This window comes from Drosophila pseudoobscura, chromosome 2 (assembly GCF_009870125.1).
Source record: "Drosophila pseudoobscura strain MV-25-SWS-2005 chromosome 2, UCI_Dpse_MV25, whole genome shotgun sequence".
NCBI classification, from domain to species: domain Eukaryota; kingdom Metazoa; phylum Arthropoda; class Insecta; order Diptera; family Drosophilidae; genus Drosophila; species Drosophila pseudoobscura.
The window spans coordinates 8,717,168-8,732,120 of record NC_046679.1 but is presented as its reverse complement, the minus strand read 5'-3'; the positions used below and the strand labels follow the sequence as shown (position 1 = coordinate 8,732,120).

At 50.3% G+C, this 14,953-nt stretch overlaps 6 protein-coding genes across 10 annotated transcripts; 4 read left to right on the top strand and 2 right to left on the bottom strand.

Moving 5' to 3' along the window:
• The first annotated feature begins 849 nt into the window (after nucleotides 1-849).
• Med (Smad/Smad4 homolog Medea) lies at nucleotides 850-5,307 on the top strand. Of its 4 annotated transcripts, none has more exons than XM_001358225.5 (9): nucleotides 850-1,744; nucleotides 1,811-2,082; nucleotides 2,278-2,632; nucleotides 2,760-2,987; nucleotides 3,089-3,715; nucleotides 3,775-4,057; nucleotides 4,120-4,288; nucleotides 4,359-4,485; nucleotides 4,554-5,307. In XM_001358225.5, exons 1-9 carry the CDS (start codon nucleotides 1,684-1,686, stop codon nucleotides 4,763-4,765), a joined length of 2,334 nt encoding a protein of 777 aa, XP_001358262.3. In that variant the 5' UTR covers nucleotides 850-1,683; the 3' UTR covers nucleotides 4,766-5,307. The 4 variants fall into 4 exon arrangements, with proteins under 4 accessions (XP_001358262.3, XP_033233707.1, XP_003736398.2 ...); XM_033377816.1 differs by having other exon boundaries at nucleotides 4,551-5,307; XM_003736350.3 differs by lacking the exon at nucleotides 2,760-2,987.
• Nucleotides 5,266-6,005, bottom strand: Mnat9 (microtubule-associated Nat9). Its single transcript, XM_001358224.4, has one exon. The coding sequence runs from the start codon at nucleotides 5,967-5,969 to the stop codon at nucleotides 5,370-5,372; it is 600 nt and encodes a 199-aa protein (XP_001358261.3). The 5' UTR covers nucleotides 5,970-6,005; the 3' UTR covers nucleotides 5,266-5,369.
• Nucleotides 6,006-6,047: 42 nt separating this feature from the next.
• Nucleotides 6,048-7,529, top strand: LOC4801113 (transcription factor Ouib). Its single transcript, XM_001358223.3, has 4 exons — nucleotides 6,048-6,200; nucleotides 6,288-7,030; nucleotides 7,093-7,203; nucleotides 7,260-7,529. Exons 1-4 carry the CDS (start codon nucleotides 6,069-6,071, stop codon nucleotides 7,399-7,401), a joined length of 1,128 nt encoding a protein of 375 aa, XP_001358260.2. The 5' UTR covers nucleotides 6,048-6,068; the 3' UTR covers nucleotides 7,402-7,529.
• Nucleotides 7,530-7,792: 263 nt separating this feature from the next.
• LOC6897048 (colorectal mutant cancer protein) lies at nucleotides 7,793-11,465 on the top strand. Of its 2 annotated transcripts, none has more exons than XM_003736348.3 (7): nucleotides 7,793-8,399; nucleotides 8,791-9,040; nucleotides 9,101-9,424; nucleotides 9,484-9,623; nucleotides 9,678-9,979; nucleotides 10,051-10,761; nucleotides 10,828-11,465. In XM_003736348.3, exons 1-7 carry the CDS (start codon nucleotides 8,097-8,099, stop codon nucleotides 10,958-10,960), a joined length of 2,163 nt encoding a protein of 720 aa, XP_003736396.2. In that variant the 5' UTR covers nucleotides 7,793-8,096; the 3' UTR covers nucleotides 10,961-11,465. The 2 variants fall into 2 exon arrangements, with proteins under 2 accessions (XP_003736396.2, XP_002137232.3); XM_002137196.3 differs by lacking the exon at nucleotides 7,793-8,399 and adding an exon at nucleotides 8,560-8,732.
• BCAS2 (BCAS2 pre-mRNA processing factor) lies at nucleotides 11,391-12,470 on the bottom strand. Its single transcript, XM_001358221.5, has 2 exons — nucleotides 12,311-12,470; nucleotides 11,391-12,252 (listed from the first exon to the last, which is right to left on the bottom strand). Exons 1-2 carry the CDS (start codon nucleotides 12,383-12,385, stop codon nucleotides 11,473-11,475), a joined length of 855 nt encoding a protein of 284 aa, XP_001358258.3. The 5' UTR covers nucleotides 12,386-12,470; the 3' UTR covers nucleotides 11,391-11,472.
• Nucleotides 12,471-12,909: 439 nt separating this feature from the next.
• RpL4 (ribosomal protein L4) lies at nucleotides 12,910-14,936 on the top strand. The gene is made up of 4 exons (XM_001358220.3): nucleotides 12,910-13,066; nucleotides 13,280-13,460; nucleotides 13,526-13,896; nucleotides 14,161-14,936. Exons 1-4 carry the CDS (start codon nucleotides 13,064-13,066, stop codon nucleotides 14,809-14,811), a joined length of 1,206 nt encoding a protein of 401 aa, XP_001358257.2. The 5' UTR covers nucleotides 12,910-13,063; the 3' UTR covers nucleotides 14,812-14,936.
• The last annotated feature ends 17 nt before the right edge of the window (nucleotides 14,937-14,953 follow it).

The following is a 14,953-nucleotide window of genomic DNA, read 5'->3' as shown; positions in this document are numbered from 1 at the left end:
TCAACAAAAAAAAACAGTCGCAATGTTGCTGGTAAATTAGCAACATTTGTGTATGGAATGATACTCATTGTTGCAAAGGCGAAACTGCGGCGAATCGCTATGTATATTTGCCCACTTAGCTTTATCCCATAGATAAATACATTTTTTACAAGATTGCTTCTTTAAATTGCTTGTAAGTACTTTATTTTGACCAAAAAACTGTTTTCAAGTAAATGTTGCCGCAACATTGTGTATGGAATGGGACTCATTGTTGCTTAAGCGAACTGCGGCGAATTCAAATTCGATTCAAAAAACGACCAATTCCTCATATTCTTTGTTCCGTTGAATAATACTATCTATGTGGAACATTTAGCCATGCCCACTCAATTTTAAACGATTGATGAATCAATTCTATACATGATTGGCCTATTCGAAATACTTGCATTTATTGGATTTCTATATAAAATTGAAAATTAAATTAATAAATGACAAAAATACCATTTAGCACTAAAAAACACCACATGGGAGCGCGGCGAAAACCAGTATTTCTACAGTATGACCGAACAGCACCGAAATATACGGTCTCATTTTCAAAATATACCGACATATTATTCATATTCCCCGTTTTGGATATTCCGTGGACTATTACTTGCCAAATAATTTTATCCTATTGATCAATCAATTTTCCTACAAGGTTGGCTAATTTTAACGACCTCATTTTACTGTTTTATTTACAAAAAATGAGGTTTAATCAAAAAAGACATGTTAACTACACTGTAACTTCATATTTGCTACATGTAGAGTTAATATCGATGCAAAGTATCGTGGCGTCGATATGGCAGCACTAAAAATGGCCGCCGCCGATACTTTAGTGGCAGCCCTAGCCCCATTTGACAGCTCACACACACACACATACACGGGCGTTCACACACACAGCACAGGCAATTTGATAATAGATAAATATCCGGAATATATAGATCCGATCCATGATATAGATCGGGCTATAAATTTCCAAAAACCTCGGCAAGCAAGAAGTGTGTAGAGTCGAAGGAGACCAGCGCTACACTAACCAGGCGTACGCCGAGCAAGATGAGCCAATTGGGTGGAAAACTGGACTCGCCAATCTAAGGAAAATAAACTAACAAATAGTTGCAAACAACTGTGGGAGAGCAGAAACAAACAAAGCTCGGACTCCACTTTACTTTGTGTGTGTGTTTGTGTGTGCTCGCTAGCGTTTATATCGCTGCTGCAGGAAAAAACCAGCAGAAGGAGGGAGGAGGCAAAGCAAAGCATTTGGTTTTTGCAAGGAAAAGCATAGCCGCCACCTTTGTAATTACGCCAACTTTGTGGGAGTTCAAGTTTAGCTGCGCGCCTGTGTGCGTATCCGCATGCGTGTGTGTTTGTGTTTGAATTTGTGTATACGCGTGTGTGTGTGCGACACCCCCCAAGCCTAAGCCAAACACACGCATACACAGACAGCCACCAGCCCAGCCACACGGATTGTGTGGGCCGCCAGGAGCAGGAGGAGGAGGAGGCTGCTGCTGATTTGCGTTCCCCCCTTCGCTTCGTCTGGTGGCGTTCACCGGTCGCGGCAGCACCTTGTGGCCATCCGCTGGATACGGATTTTGTGACGGCGGCGACACCACAAACGCCGAAGTGGATGCCCATGCACGCGGTGGCCTGGGCATTGCCCAGGACTTTGGCATGGGTGGTCCCGGTGCCGGTCCGCCCGCCCACATGTACGGCGCCGTAGCCCCCCAGGACAGTAAGTTCTCGCATTTATTCTTTTCTTTTGCTCTCCAATTGGTAATTTGTGTATCCCTCTAAACAGTTATTGTCCGGGACATGGTACAGATGCCACCGCCGCCGCCCTCGAATGCCCCCACATCGGCGGATGCCTGCCTGAGCATTGTCCACTCGCTGATGTGCCACCGGCAGGGCGGCGAGAGTGAGGGATTCGCCAAGCGCGCCATTGAATCGCTGGTGAAGAAGCTGAAGGAGAAGCGCGACGAATTGGACTCGTTGATAACGGCCATCACCACAAACGGGGCCCATCCGAGCAAATGCGTGACCATCCAGCGCACTCTCGACGGTCGTCTGCAGGTGAGCGATCTATCACTGGAGCGCCAGTCCCTGACTTGTATGTTGCGGTTTGTGGCGTGCCTGTGCCTCTTATCACACCTGGTTTACCCAGATGTCTCGCCTCTGTTTGATTTCTGAATTTCCGGCCTTCTGATAGCGATAGTTTTCTCTTCTCTTATCTGGAAACTGAATTTAATTTTCTGTTTGCTTTGACAGGTCGCCGGACGCAAGGGTTTCCCGCACGTAATCTATGCACGTATCTGGCGGTGGCCCGACCTGCACAAGAACGAACTGAAGCACGTCAAGTACTGCGCCTTTGCCTTCGATCTCAAGTGCGATTCGGTGTGCGTGAATCCCTATCACTATGAGCGCGTCGTCTCCCCGGGCATCGATCTGTCCGGCCTCAGTCTACAGTCGGGTCCGAGCCGCCTGGTGAAGGACGAATACTCAGCCGGACCGTTGGTCGGGGGCATGGACATCGATGGCAACGATATTGGCACCATTCAGCATCATCCCACGCAGATGGTGGGCCCCGGCGGCTATGGCTATCCCCAGGGACCAGCTGAATATGGTAGGACTTTGTATTTTGAGATATTTCTTAGTTGGATTTCTTATAATTTGATTTGATTTCATGTTAATTTCGTTTTGGGTTCTTTTTATGTTGTGTTTTGTTCCTTATGATCGGGGTTCTCGTGTAGTCGGCGATGGCAATCCCCTGGGTGCAATGTTCTCCACTGGCCGAACAATACCAAAAATTGAGCCACAGGACGGTGTAGCTGGGTCACGCAGTTCGTGGATGGTGCCGCCGCCACCGCGGCTTGGCCAGCCATCGCAACAGCAACAGCAGCAGCAACAGCCCCCGCCGTCCCAGCAGCAGCAGCAACAGCAGCCGCAATCCCAATCCCAGGCAGCTCCGCACTCGCTTTGTAAGATTTTGTCTTTTTACGTTTTTTCGTTTGATTTGGAGGGAATGTTTCTCTGATCATCTGTTGGATGGTATTAATCTTGGTTTTGTGCCTCGTTGCAGCTGTACCTCATGGCATGCCGGGCATGCCTGGTCCCATGAATCCTGGCCCAGTTATGGCGCCGCCACCCCCGCCCCAGCAAGCACAGAATCCCCAGGGCAATGGAGTGCATCATGCCCAGGCCAATTCGCCTACAGATCCTGCCTCCGCAATGGCCATGCAGCAGCAGCAACAACAACAACAGCAGCAGCAGCAACAGGCACCGGGTGGCGTGCCCAATGGACCGAATGGTGCAGTCAATGCCAGCGGAGGCCCAGGCAGCGGTGGGCAGTACTATGGTCCACCCCCCACATCCAACCAGATGCAGAACGTGGGCGAGAACAAGTTCAGTGGTAGCGGAGGTGGCGGCGCAGGTCCAGGTTCAGCCGTTCATCCGCAGCAGAATGGTTATGTATCGCAGTCGGGATCCGCAAATACAGCACCACCATTTGGGGCACCACCACCGACCTCCCAGCAACAGCAGCAGCAGCAACAACAGCCGCCATCCGGTGTCCAGGCCAATTCATCAGCTGGCGGGGCACAGGCCAGTGGTGGCAGTGGAGCTGCCGGTACCTGGACAGGGCCCAACACTCTAACCTACACACAATCCATGCAGCCGCCCGACCCGCGCTCACTGCCGGGTGCCTTTTGTAAGTTGAGGATGATTCTCCCTCTCTGTAATACATAATCTCTAATCTCTTTCCCACAGGGAACTCATCAATGCCAGGTGACCTGGCCTCCCCACAGCAGACGCCGCCACAGCAACAGCAGCAGCAACAACAGCCCCGTTTGCTCTCCCGTCAACCGCCGCCGGAGTACTGGTGTTCCATTGCCTACTTTGAGCTGGACACGCAGGTGGGTGAGACCTTCAAGGTGCCCTCGGCCAAGCCGAATGTCATTATCGATGGCTATGTGGATCCCTCCGGCGGCAACCGCTTCTGCCTAGGAGCCCTCAGCAACGTACATCGCACAGAGCAATCGGAGAGAGCCAGGTAAAGACCTATACTATATATAATTACAGGAGGATTACTTATTTCCATGACTCTACTTCCAGGCTGCATATTGGCAAGGGCGTTCAGTTGGATCTGCGCGGTGAGGGCGATGTCTGGCTGCGCTGTCTCAGCGACAATTCTGTGTTCGTACAAAGCTATTATCTGGATCGCGAGGCTGGCCGAACGCCTGGCGATGCCGTGCACAAGATCTATCCGGCGGCATGCATCAAGGTGAGTGCCGTGCCAGGATTCAAGCGTTTCTTTAGCTTGATTTTCATAATTTTATCCACTTTTTAAACAGGTGTTTGACTTGCGTCAGTGCCACCAGCAGATGCATTCGCTGGCAACCAATGCACAGGCAGCTGCCGCAGCACAGGCGGCCGCTGTTGCCGGTGTCTCCAATCAACAGATGGGCGGAGGCGGTAGAAGTGAGTTGCCAGAGAGTAGCCTTTCTCGTAAACCCATAGCTTATCTGGACCATTCCATTATATTGCAGGCATTACTGCGGCCGCTGGCATTGGAGTGGACGATCTGCGTCGTCTCTGCATACTGAGGCTGAGCTTCGTCAAGGGCTGGGGCCCAGACTATCCACGCCAGTCGATCAAGGAGACGCCCTGCTGGATCGAGGTGCATCTGCATCGTGCCCTCCAGCTGCTGGACGAAGTGCTCCACGCCATGCCTATCGATGGGCCACGGGCAGCAGCCTAGGACCGACAGCATTCATATTTATTAACCATAGCAACAACTGCAAGCACACAACATTTCTACGTTTAAGGATCGAAAGTTTGGAAGCAGCTGCGCAGCGAGAGATATTTGGTTTTTGATTTGATTGCAATTCTGATTATGTTTGCCTTTAATTATTTAATAATGATTTTTATAAAAAATTGAAACAAGTGAGCAGTTTTTAAGCAAGCATCTAGTTTTATGTACTATATTTAAATACATACATACAATACACGCACCCCACACAACACCAAAATGATAGACAGACGGACGGATACACAGCGGCCAGGCAAGTGTCTGTTGCCTTGCCCTTTTCCTGCCACACGACACGACAGACCACAAGAAGCAAACACAGCATTACACAATCATCATTAACCCATCCCGCATAGAAACAAAGCCAGCCACGATTCAGCATCAATTGCACCACATAAATACATACATACATATGATGTAAAATTCAACATAAATAAGGCAAGCGAAACAAGTAGTTCGTAATAAATAAGTTTAATAAACAGAACATAAACGAAGTGAGGATCGATTTGTATTATTCTGCAGCATAAATGGGATCCAGCCGACGTCTAACGATTGACTATGCACTATAGCTCTCAATCGTTAGGTCCACCTGCTTGTCTAACCAGCCAATCCACTCCGTGGTAATTTCACGCTCCATCGTAACCTCGTGGAAGACCTCGACGCGTCCGGTTTCCACAAATTGGAAGCTCTCAAACAGGCGGAGGGACACGGCGTTGTCCATGTCGATCTTGACCTCGAATTTGTTCAGTTCCAGCTGGGATTGGGCGTACTTCATCATGAGAAGCATGGCCTCGCGTCCGTAGCCTTTGCCCCTAGCTTGGGGCTCCGCTATCATTATCTCCGCCTCGGCCACCTTCTGATTGGTGTCGGGTTCATGGCGCAGAAAGAGATTTGTGTCGCCCACCATGGCAGCAATCTCATCATTGTCCCGGGCATAGATATCGGCAGCGAGGACTATGAAGGTAAGTTTGTCGGTGTCCTGGCGCCAACTCAGCTGCATCAAGTACTCCTCCGAGAGTGTCAGTTCCTCAGAGGCAGTCAGATCCCGCAGAGTCTCATTGCTCATCCAGTCATGGTATTTGGGTACATGGCGCGCCTCATAAGGAACAAGGACGACTTTTTTGCCCAACAATTTTGTTTTTTCATTCAGACGCATAATGGTATCGATAGTCAATAACACATCTATCGATATAAATCCAACAGATGTAAACAGAGTTGTGTGGATGGAATTTTTCTGAAAATTTGCAGTTAAACTATGGAAAAATCCAAAATATCTCGAGATTGCCGCGCTTGCGGCAAGTTTATTTACAATGCCACATCCAAGAACCTCTTCCAAGAGCCTGACAACATAATGCTGAATCAAATTGAAGCCCTAACGGGTTTATTTGTAGGTATCCAAGTTTTCACACGTTCAGACGAACTGATGGATTGGGAGGTCTACAGCTCCACTCATTGGTTCCAACCGACTTTTTAGCTACTCGAGCAACCGAATTTCCCAGCCCGCATTTGCGGGCCCTGCGAGGTGTCTCTGAGGGAAGCCGTGCGCTTTCGGGAGCGTGTCATCCAGACGCAGAAGTTGCTCCAGAGCGGTTCCACCGAGCCAGAGGCTGTCGAGGAGATCTACTTGGACGCAACTGGACACAAGTCTAAGGAGGAAGCAGATGAGGTGTCCGGTTCTGAGAGCGAGGAGAAAGACGACAGTCATTGTGTGGCGTCGGTAGAACTGGAGCCCCTAGAAGAGGATGAGGGTTCTGTTGTGGTGGCACCGGAAGATGTGAAGCTTGATTCGACTCCTCCAGCTAAGCCCGGTATCGAAACGAACCCAAAACTCGCCAGAGGCCAACCGCCCCCACGTGCCTCCACCGTTTACGCATCGATGACGTTTGCTGACAACAGCAAGAGCCGGAACCTGCCACGCACCCAATGGGACAAGCTCACCGAGGAGGAGACGGTGGCCCTAAAGCGGGAGCGCCGCAAACGAGACTGCATATGCGAGCAGTGCGGCCGGCATTTCTCCTGCCCCAGCAATTTCAAAGTCCACCTCCTGCGGCACTCGGGAGTGAAGAATTTTGCCTGCGAGCAGTGTCCACAGACATTCTATACGGCCCATCTTCTGCGGCGCCACGAGATGCTGCACCGGGGCGAGCGTCCGTTTCCCTGCCAGTACTGCAATATGTCATTCAACAACTCCAGCGGACGCATCCAGCACGAACGCATGTGAGGGAATGGAAAGCCTCCGATGTGGCACTCTTGTCTGATGTTAACTCTTGTACTTTCAGTCGCCACACCAACATCAAGCCCTACAAGTGCACGGAGTGTGACAAATCCTTTGCTGTGAGTGGGAAACTCAAGGCGCACATGCTTAGCCACACGGGCGTACGGTCTTTCCAGTATGTTCTTCACCGATTTATGTGTGGTCATCCATTTTAAATGTTATCTTTTGCAGCTGCGAACTGTGCAAAGTGTCGTTCATACGTCGGCCCCATCTACAGGCCCACTTCCGGTCGAAAAGCCATGCCCAAAACTCGCATGCCCAGGAGTCCGCGGCCAAAGCATTGGAAGTCGATGTTGAGACCCTTCTTCAGTAGAATCCCTAGATAAGCATAGTTTGTAATGTTCCAATTAAAGTCATATGTATAGTTGAAAAGAAATCTCGTCGATCCACCTATTGCTGGGAATGCTAGGAATATTCATATTAAATGTGCAATTGGATGAATTTTAAAGGTCTGCCGAAATCCCCAGTTCAAATGATCCGCCTACCGCAATGATATTCAATGAATATTGACAAAATTCCGATATATTGGTCAGCGCCATCTGTTAAAAGTTACAAGAAACGGGAGCTTCAGTTCAGAATTGCAGAGTACAGAATGATTTTCCACCGAAAATCGCTTTTGAAATGTTCTTTAAGCTCTAAAATAGCATTAAAGCTAAAAACGTATTGCTGAACCGACATTTAAGTGCATTTCAAAGAAGGTTTTTAAAGGAGATATCGATATATACATATCGATATGTGTATATGGTATACACATTCTGATAAGAACGCAATAAACAGTTAATTTTTGTTGATTACAAAAAACGTTATTTTTGAGTTAAAAATGCCTTAAAGAACGGATCAAAAGTGCCACGTAGAACTAACCCAGTGCCATAATGTGTGAGAATGGAGCAAAAATCAAAAACCAGCCCAGAATTTTAAGAAGACCGCAACATAGTCGAATCTAATCCAGGAGAATTTGCAGCGACCACCCACCCACACCCACACGCACACCCTCCCACACACAACAAAATGTCAAACGATGTGCAAATAGCATCCGACGCCAAGATTGGAATTGAGGTCCACCGGCGGAATGAGAAGCAGCAGCCCCAACACCAGCGGGAGATCACAGGCATCTCGAAGACTGCAGCTGGCAGCGTCGTTGGCGAAGACATCGAGTATGTCTTTGGCAGCATATCGCCGCGGGGAGGCTGCACCAATGCCAAGCACCTAGTGGGCTCCTGCGAGCCGGAGTCGCCAGAGCATACGCCGCGCGACACTACCGAAAGTGACATCAATATTTCGAGCTGCTCCACGCTGGACATTGTCAATAAAGTAAGTGACAGCACATAGTATATTTGTTTTGCGGTCTGTGGCTGGGTTGCGTGGCGCACAGTGCGCAGATGCGTATCGAGTCGAAGGTCAAACTGCAGCGGAGAATGCACCCACCAGCAGCGGCTGACGACGTAATAGCAAGGGCCAGTAAAATTTTCCACTGCGGCCATGATTGCGGAGCAACTGCTTCCGCGCAGCCTGAGCTGTATGTGCTGCAGCGACACACCTCCTGTTCCCGGTGGCGTTGGTGGCTTTGGGATTCAGCGCGGGGAAAAGCGACACAGCTGGGAATACACTCTGATGGCACAGCCACTGGCCAGGCGACCCATTAATGTGATGACTATATGCCCGCTTCAACAGTTACTAATTGCCATGTTTTCTTTTGCTGCAGGTTGAGCAGTTGTCGGTTCAGCAGCTGGAGAACCGTGTCCGCGAGCTGACACAGCGCTTGCAGCAGGCGGAGCGCCAACTGTCGGAGAGCAATGCGGAGAGGGAAATGTGCCACAAGCGTTTGGAGGTGGTCAGTCAGGCGCACGAATGTCGCATCACAGAGATGCACTGCGTCATTGCGGAGTTGAGCAAGAAACTGCGCTCCAAGCAGGATCATATCATAGTCGAGGAGCAGGAGCCCGAGGGCAGTGGTAAGCCAAAACACTTTTAGAATGGTAAGTCTCTCACCCACAAAGTCTCCACCCTTTTAGAGCTCAGCTATCAGGAAGGTTCTGTGTATAACTCGGAGCTGAACCTGACCAATCCAGATGCAGAGTGTCAGACAGAGCCACTGGAAGATCTCTATAGCGCCGCTAGCGTGGACAAAATTGGTCTTAAGCCACAAGAGCTCGGTAACAAAGGACAACTGGACGCTCTGCAGGAGGAAGTTTTGCATTTGAGGGCTAAGATCGCTCTGCTCCAGTCAGAGATTGCTACCAAGGACACTGCGGTCGTTGAGGAGCAGACCAAGGTGGACTTCTTTGCCTGTGAACAAGAGGCCAACGAGAGTGGACAACGTCTTAACGATCTGAATGGTATGCGAAAAGTCCAACCTATGTATGGTCTAACCTACTCTAATCCTTACCGTTTGCAGCTTGCGTTTCTCTGACCAGCCCGCAGAAGAGAGTGCCTGCCGTTCCGAAAATGGCCGAGCGGGTTAAATTGCGTTGCGCCAGCAAGAACGAACAAGACGAAGAGCCATCTAGCGATGCCCACACGGAGCTAAGCAACGAGGTAGGTTGCTGAATCCCTCGCGTACCCGCCCACTGATCGTTCAATTACTTTCAGCACATCAATCTGGTGGAGCATTTGGTGAGCGAACTGAAGGAACAAAACTCTTTCATGGACAGCATTATGGAGCCGCTGCACCTGAGCAAAGACCTAGAGCCACACCAGCGTAAAATGGAGTACCTCAAGATGCGAAACACAATTCTGGCCATGACACTGGACGAGTCAAAAGAGCACACAGAACATTTGTACTTGCTATGCGGCAAATACGAGTCGAATGCGGTGGCCCTTCAACTGGCGCTCAACTGCAGCGATCGCGCCATCGAGGCCTACGACGTGATGCTGGCACTCTTGGAGACCAAGTAAGGCCTGGACATAGCACTGGACTCTCCTCTTCCATCTTTCTAAATTCATTTCGAAATCTCTAAATTAGGTTGGCGCTTCTGAGCGATCAATCGGCGGCAGCGGAGGAAAGCCGACGTTCGGTTGAGGCGGTGGCCAAGCATCTATTGGCCCGCCTGGACAGCGAGAAGAATGTGTGCGAGAACAGTCTGGGCCCGTGGCAGCACAACATAAATCTGGGCGGAGAAGATTACCCAAAGAGCGCCCGGCCATGGTGTACCGACGATGACAATCGTCTGCGCAATCACGTCTCGAAGCTCAAGGGCCGCCGCTCGACCGTGCAGCACACAATTGTCAATCTGGAATCGCCATTTAGCGATGTGTACGAAAGGAAGCGTCTGGCCTTGGAGAAGGGGCACGAGTTGCGGGACGAGTACAAGAAGTCACCCATCGATTTGGATACGGCCGTAATCATGCAGGAGCTGCTCGAGCTGCAGGACGAGAATGTGGAACTAAAGACCAAAATAAATGAAGCGGAGCAGGACCGACAGCATTCCAAAGAACGAGTGGCCATACTGCACGTTGCCCTCCAGCAGCTGCAGCTGGCGAATCGAGTCTCCTACTCGGAGGCCGAGCATTCAGCTCTCACCGAGCAACAGTTGGTCGAGGCGCTAACCCGCGAAACAGAACTAAAGGGTCGCCTCCAGACGCTTCTGGCCAACTTTACGTCCTCGCAACGAGCCTCCGAGGAGAAGTACGAGGAGCTGCAACAGAGCGTACGCGAGCTGCAGCAATCGAATCAGTATGTATTTGGAATTCTAGTGGGCCTGGCCGACTATCAGATTATTAATTTATGAATGTCCTGCAGCAATCTGGGGCAAATGTTGGAGGTCAGCAGACGCAAGTATCAGGTGCGGGTAAATAAACTGGAGCAGAGGATTGCAGACTTGCGGCTGGACCATGAGCAATGCAACAAGCATGTTCCTGAGACAACGCTGTAGATGTAAGGATGTCTATATACTGACCGTCACCCCAGGAGTGGATACTAGGGGCTGTGCGCTAAGAATCTGTCTCTCCCCGATCATATCGCTTCTGCTACCGCTATTCCCATCATTATCCGAGGCACTACCCGCTCAGCATCCATCCTCTCGTGGGTGGTCGGTCAGGACCAAGACAGTATCACGAATGTGCCATGCGACTAACTTGTAGCCGGTGGCAAGGCCCCGCGGCGAATCAGGCTGGATAAACTACATACATATTTACGTACACATATAAACACGGTGCCATGGGAACCAAGCTCCAAGTGGTATCTTATTAGATGGGAGGAGCTGGCTTCTGGGCGCCACAAGCAATTACATATACATACGATTTAGACGAAACTAAGAAGTTACTCACGACGCGTACACGGGAATCCTATATTTATACAACGTATTCGCATTATGCTGCTTGTTATATGAACTCTATATGTATTTAAACTTGTACAAATTATATGTCTACTGAATCCTACGTTCATTCACTCATTGGAGGATTCGTCCTCGGCGGCATCATCACCATCCCCATCACCATTGGCGTCCCCATCACCTCCACGTACGTCTTCTACGTTTTCTACGTCTCCATCTCCGTCGCCACTAGCACTACTGTTGCTATTGATGTTTCCATTGCTCTCAGAGATGTCCTCTTCGGCATGTCCATTTGTGTGCTCCGGCGTTGGTGCGGTGTCATTAGCGTTGGTCGGACCAAGGGTTTTTATGTGTTCGCGGGCGGCCTGAACCAGCTTCTCGAGCTCCACACACTCGGTTTCAATCTCATAGTTCTTCGATACCAGCAACACCCAGTGGGCGTCCAGAGAGCGCAGCCTCTCGCCCGCAAGCGTTTGCGCCTGCTTGCGTTGCCAGTTCACGTCCTGTATGTCCTTTTTCAGTTGCTGCAGCTGCAGCTGCGCTTTGGCCTGCATGGCCGTGAATACCTCCAAGTAGGATTTCCACGCTTCCGTGCCGTAGTCCAGCAGAAGTTCCAGATTTAGCGAGCGCACGCACTGGTGCTCCAGTTGGGCCATGGAGTTTTCGATGGCCTCTTGCCAAGCAGACACCTCCCCCAACTTGCCGGATGGCGGAGGTGGCAGCTCGTACCGCTTCATGGAGAGTGTCTCCATCGGCAGGCGATTCTGTATGCGCTCGAATTCGTTGACCATCAGCGGCGTCTCGAAGGGCGAAGTGGCTGGCAGTGGCAGATGGTCCAGGTAATTCTTTGTCGGCCGGTAGCGTCTGCACTCCTCTTCCACCATGGCGAGCGCCTGTCGGCAAAAATCAATTGTTAACAATATGTATTAGAGAAGCGATGATCTAACTTACCGATTCCCTGACGCCAACGTCGTCGTACCCATGGTCAATGTAGGGCAAGGCATCCACAATAACTTCTCCAGCCATTTATAATTAGTTTTTTACAGATAAACAAAAGTTTCGTTAGCAATAGTATGACCGCGCACTTATCGGAAAGATATACAGTCTGACATCCAGAAATATACCAAATATACCGTAAATATACGGACTTTTTAAAATTCCGTCGAATATTTCTAGCGATTAATGAACAAACTTTCTTCTTAACTGGCTTGTTTGGATCAATTTATGTGGGCATGGCTAACTTTTCTATCTAGCTAGTAATATTCAAAATCGGAATTTCAAAATCGAGGAATAGGATTTCCAATCCTTGACGGAGAACTATTAACCCATTGTAAGCCCAGGCGGTATTTTAATATTCCACCGAAGTAATGAAAATTGAATAATTTTAGCGCAGTTGAGGCGAAAAATATCAATGTTTTTCTTGCAAGTCAAAGGAAGGGCAGGATTAATCTACAAAAAGAATTTACAATCGTCAATACTTTCCGCCATTTACCTCAAGTCGTTAAACTATTCAAATAGAGGGGGCCTAAAAGGGCTAAGTGCGATTTCTGATATACGAAAGCAACCCTGTAATGCAAAACGTGGCAGCACGGTCATTTCCGGCGACCTTCCCTCTTTCTTTCTCGTTCTTCTTAATAAAAAGAGGACGGTATCTGCGTTTGCAGAGTATTTAATTCCACTTATTGGGCTTAAAAATCAACGAACATGGTGAGAAAGTGTGCATCGTTAGTGCCTGGGCCGCCGCAGACTTCATTGACGTGGGTTTTACACACAAAACAATCGGAAAACAGTGAAAATGTGTCGTGAAATTCGGCCTAACCTCCACGTGTGTGTAGTGTGCGGTGGACGACGGCAGTGTGCGAAATGCCATGTTATGGTTGTGGACACTTTTAAACGGACGCTTTTGGTTTTTGTTTACAGAGCTTAGGCAACGCCAGGCCATTGGTCTCCGTGTACACGGAAAAGAATGAGGCTGCCAAGGACAAGAACATCTGCCTGCCAGCGGTGTTCAAGGCACCCATCCGTCCGGATGTGGTCAACGAGGTGCACCAGCTGCTACGCCGCAACAACCGCCAGCCGTACGCCGTGAGCGAGCTCGCTGGTAAGTGATTCCCTGTGAGTGCTTGATTCAAAGGAGGAGAATAATGATGTTTTTGTTTCCACCAGGTCACCAAACCTCTGCCGAGTCGTGGGGTACCGGTCGTGCCGTCGCACGTATTCCCCGTGTCCGTGGTGGTGGTACTCACCGTTCCGGCCAGGGTGCCTTCGGCAACATGTGCCGTGGTGGACGCATGTTCGCCCCCACCAAGACCTTCCGTCGCTGGCACCGCAAGGTGAATGTCAACCAGCGCCGTTACGCTCTGGTGTCGGCCATCGCCGCCTCCGGCGTGCCCGCCCTCGTGCAGTCCAAGGGTCATGTGATCGACGGTGTCTCCGAGTTCCCATTGGTCGTCTCCGATGAGGTCCAGAAGCTGCAGAAGACCAAGCAGGCTGTCATCTTCCTGCGTCGCCTGAAGATCTGGGCTGACATCCAGAAGGTGGGTACTGAGAGTCGAAACGATACTAATCCAGCCCCGCAACGCGTAAACAACTGACGAGTAGTGACTGATTGTCAGTCTGTTTGCGTGCTCCTTGGAGCATTGGTGCGTTGCCAGACTAACTGCTCTCCTAGGCGTTACGAGTGTAACCTGATTCAAAGTTGCAGACGTTTGCAGTGGAGAGCCACAGCTTATTTTTAGCATCACAAGCTAACAAATAAGTATCTGGAAACTAATTTGCTTGTTTATGTGCCCCATCAACAGGTGTACAAGTCTCAGCGCTTCCGTGCTGGCCGTGGTACCATGCGCGACCGTCGTCGCGTTGCTCGCCGTGGTCCCCTGGTCGTCTACCACAAGGACGAGGGTCTGCGCAAGGCTTTCCGCAACATCCCCGGCATCGAGACCATCAACGTCGACAAGCTGAATCTGCTGAAGCTCGCCCCCGGCGGTCATGTCGGTCGCTTTGTCATCTGGACCGAGTCTGCCTTCTCGCGCCTGAACGATCTGTTCGGAACCTGGAAGAGTCCAGCCACCTTGAAGAAGGGCTACAATCTGCCCCAGCCCAAGATGGCCAACACTGACTTGTCCCGTCTGCTGAAGTCGGAGGAGATCCGCAAGGTTCTGCGCGATCCCCGCAAGCGCGTGTTCCGCAGCGTCCGTCGTCTGAACCCCTTGACCAACGTGCGTCAGCTGATCAAGCTGAACCCATACGCCGAGGTGTTGAAGCGCCGTGCCGCTTTGGCTGCCGAGAAGCGCACCGTCGCCAAGGTTCTGGCCAAGGCCAAGAAACAGAACGTCGAGCTGGCCAAGTCGCACTTCGCCAATGTCGCCACAAAGGCTGCCGCCAACCGCGCCAAGCTCCTGGCTGCCCGCAAGAAGAAGGTCGCCGCCAAGAAGCCAGCGGCCAAGAAGTAAACTTACTTTCCCCAAGTAATGCAGACACACTCTTTTATATAATAAATAACAAAAGTTGTATGAATTTTATTCATAATACAGTGCGAAAGTAATTACTGATTAAACAATTTAGTCTTAGGCCATAAGTACTTACTGTTGCTCA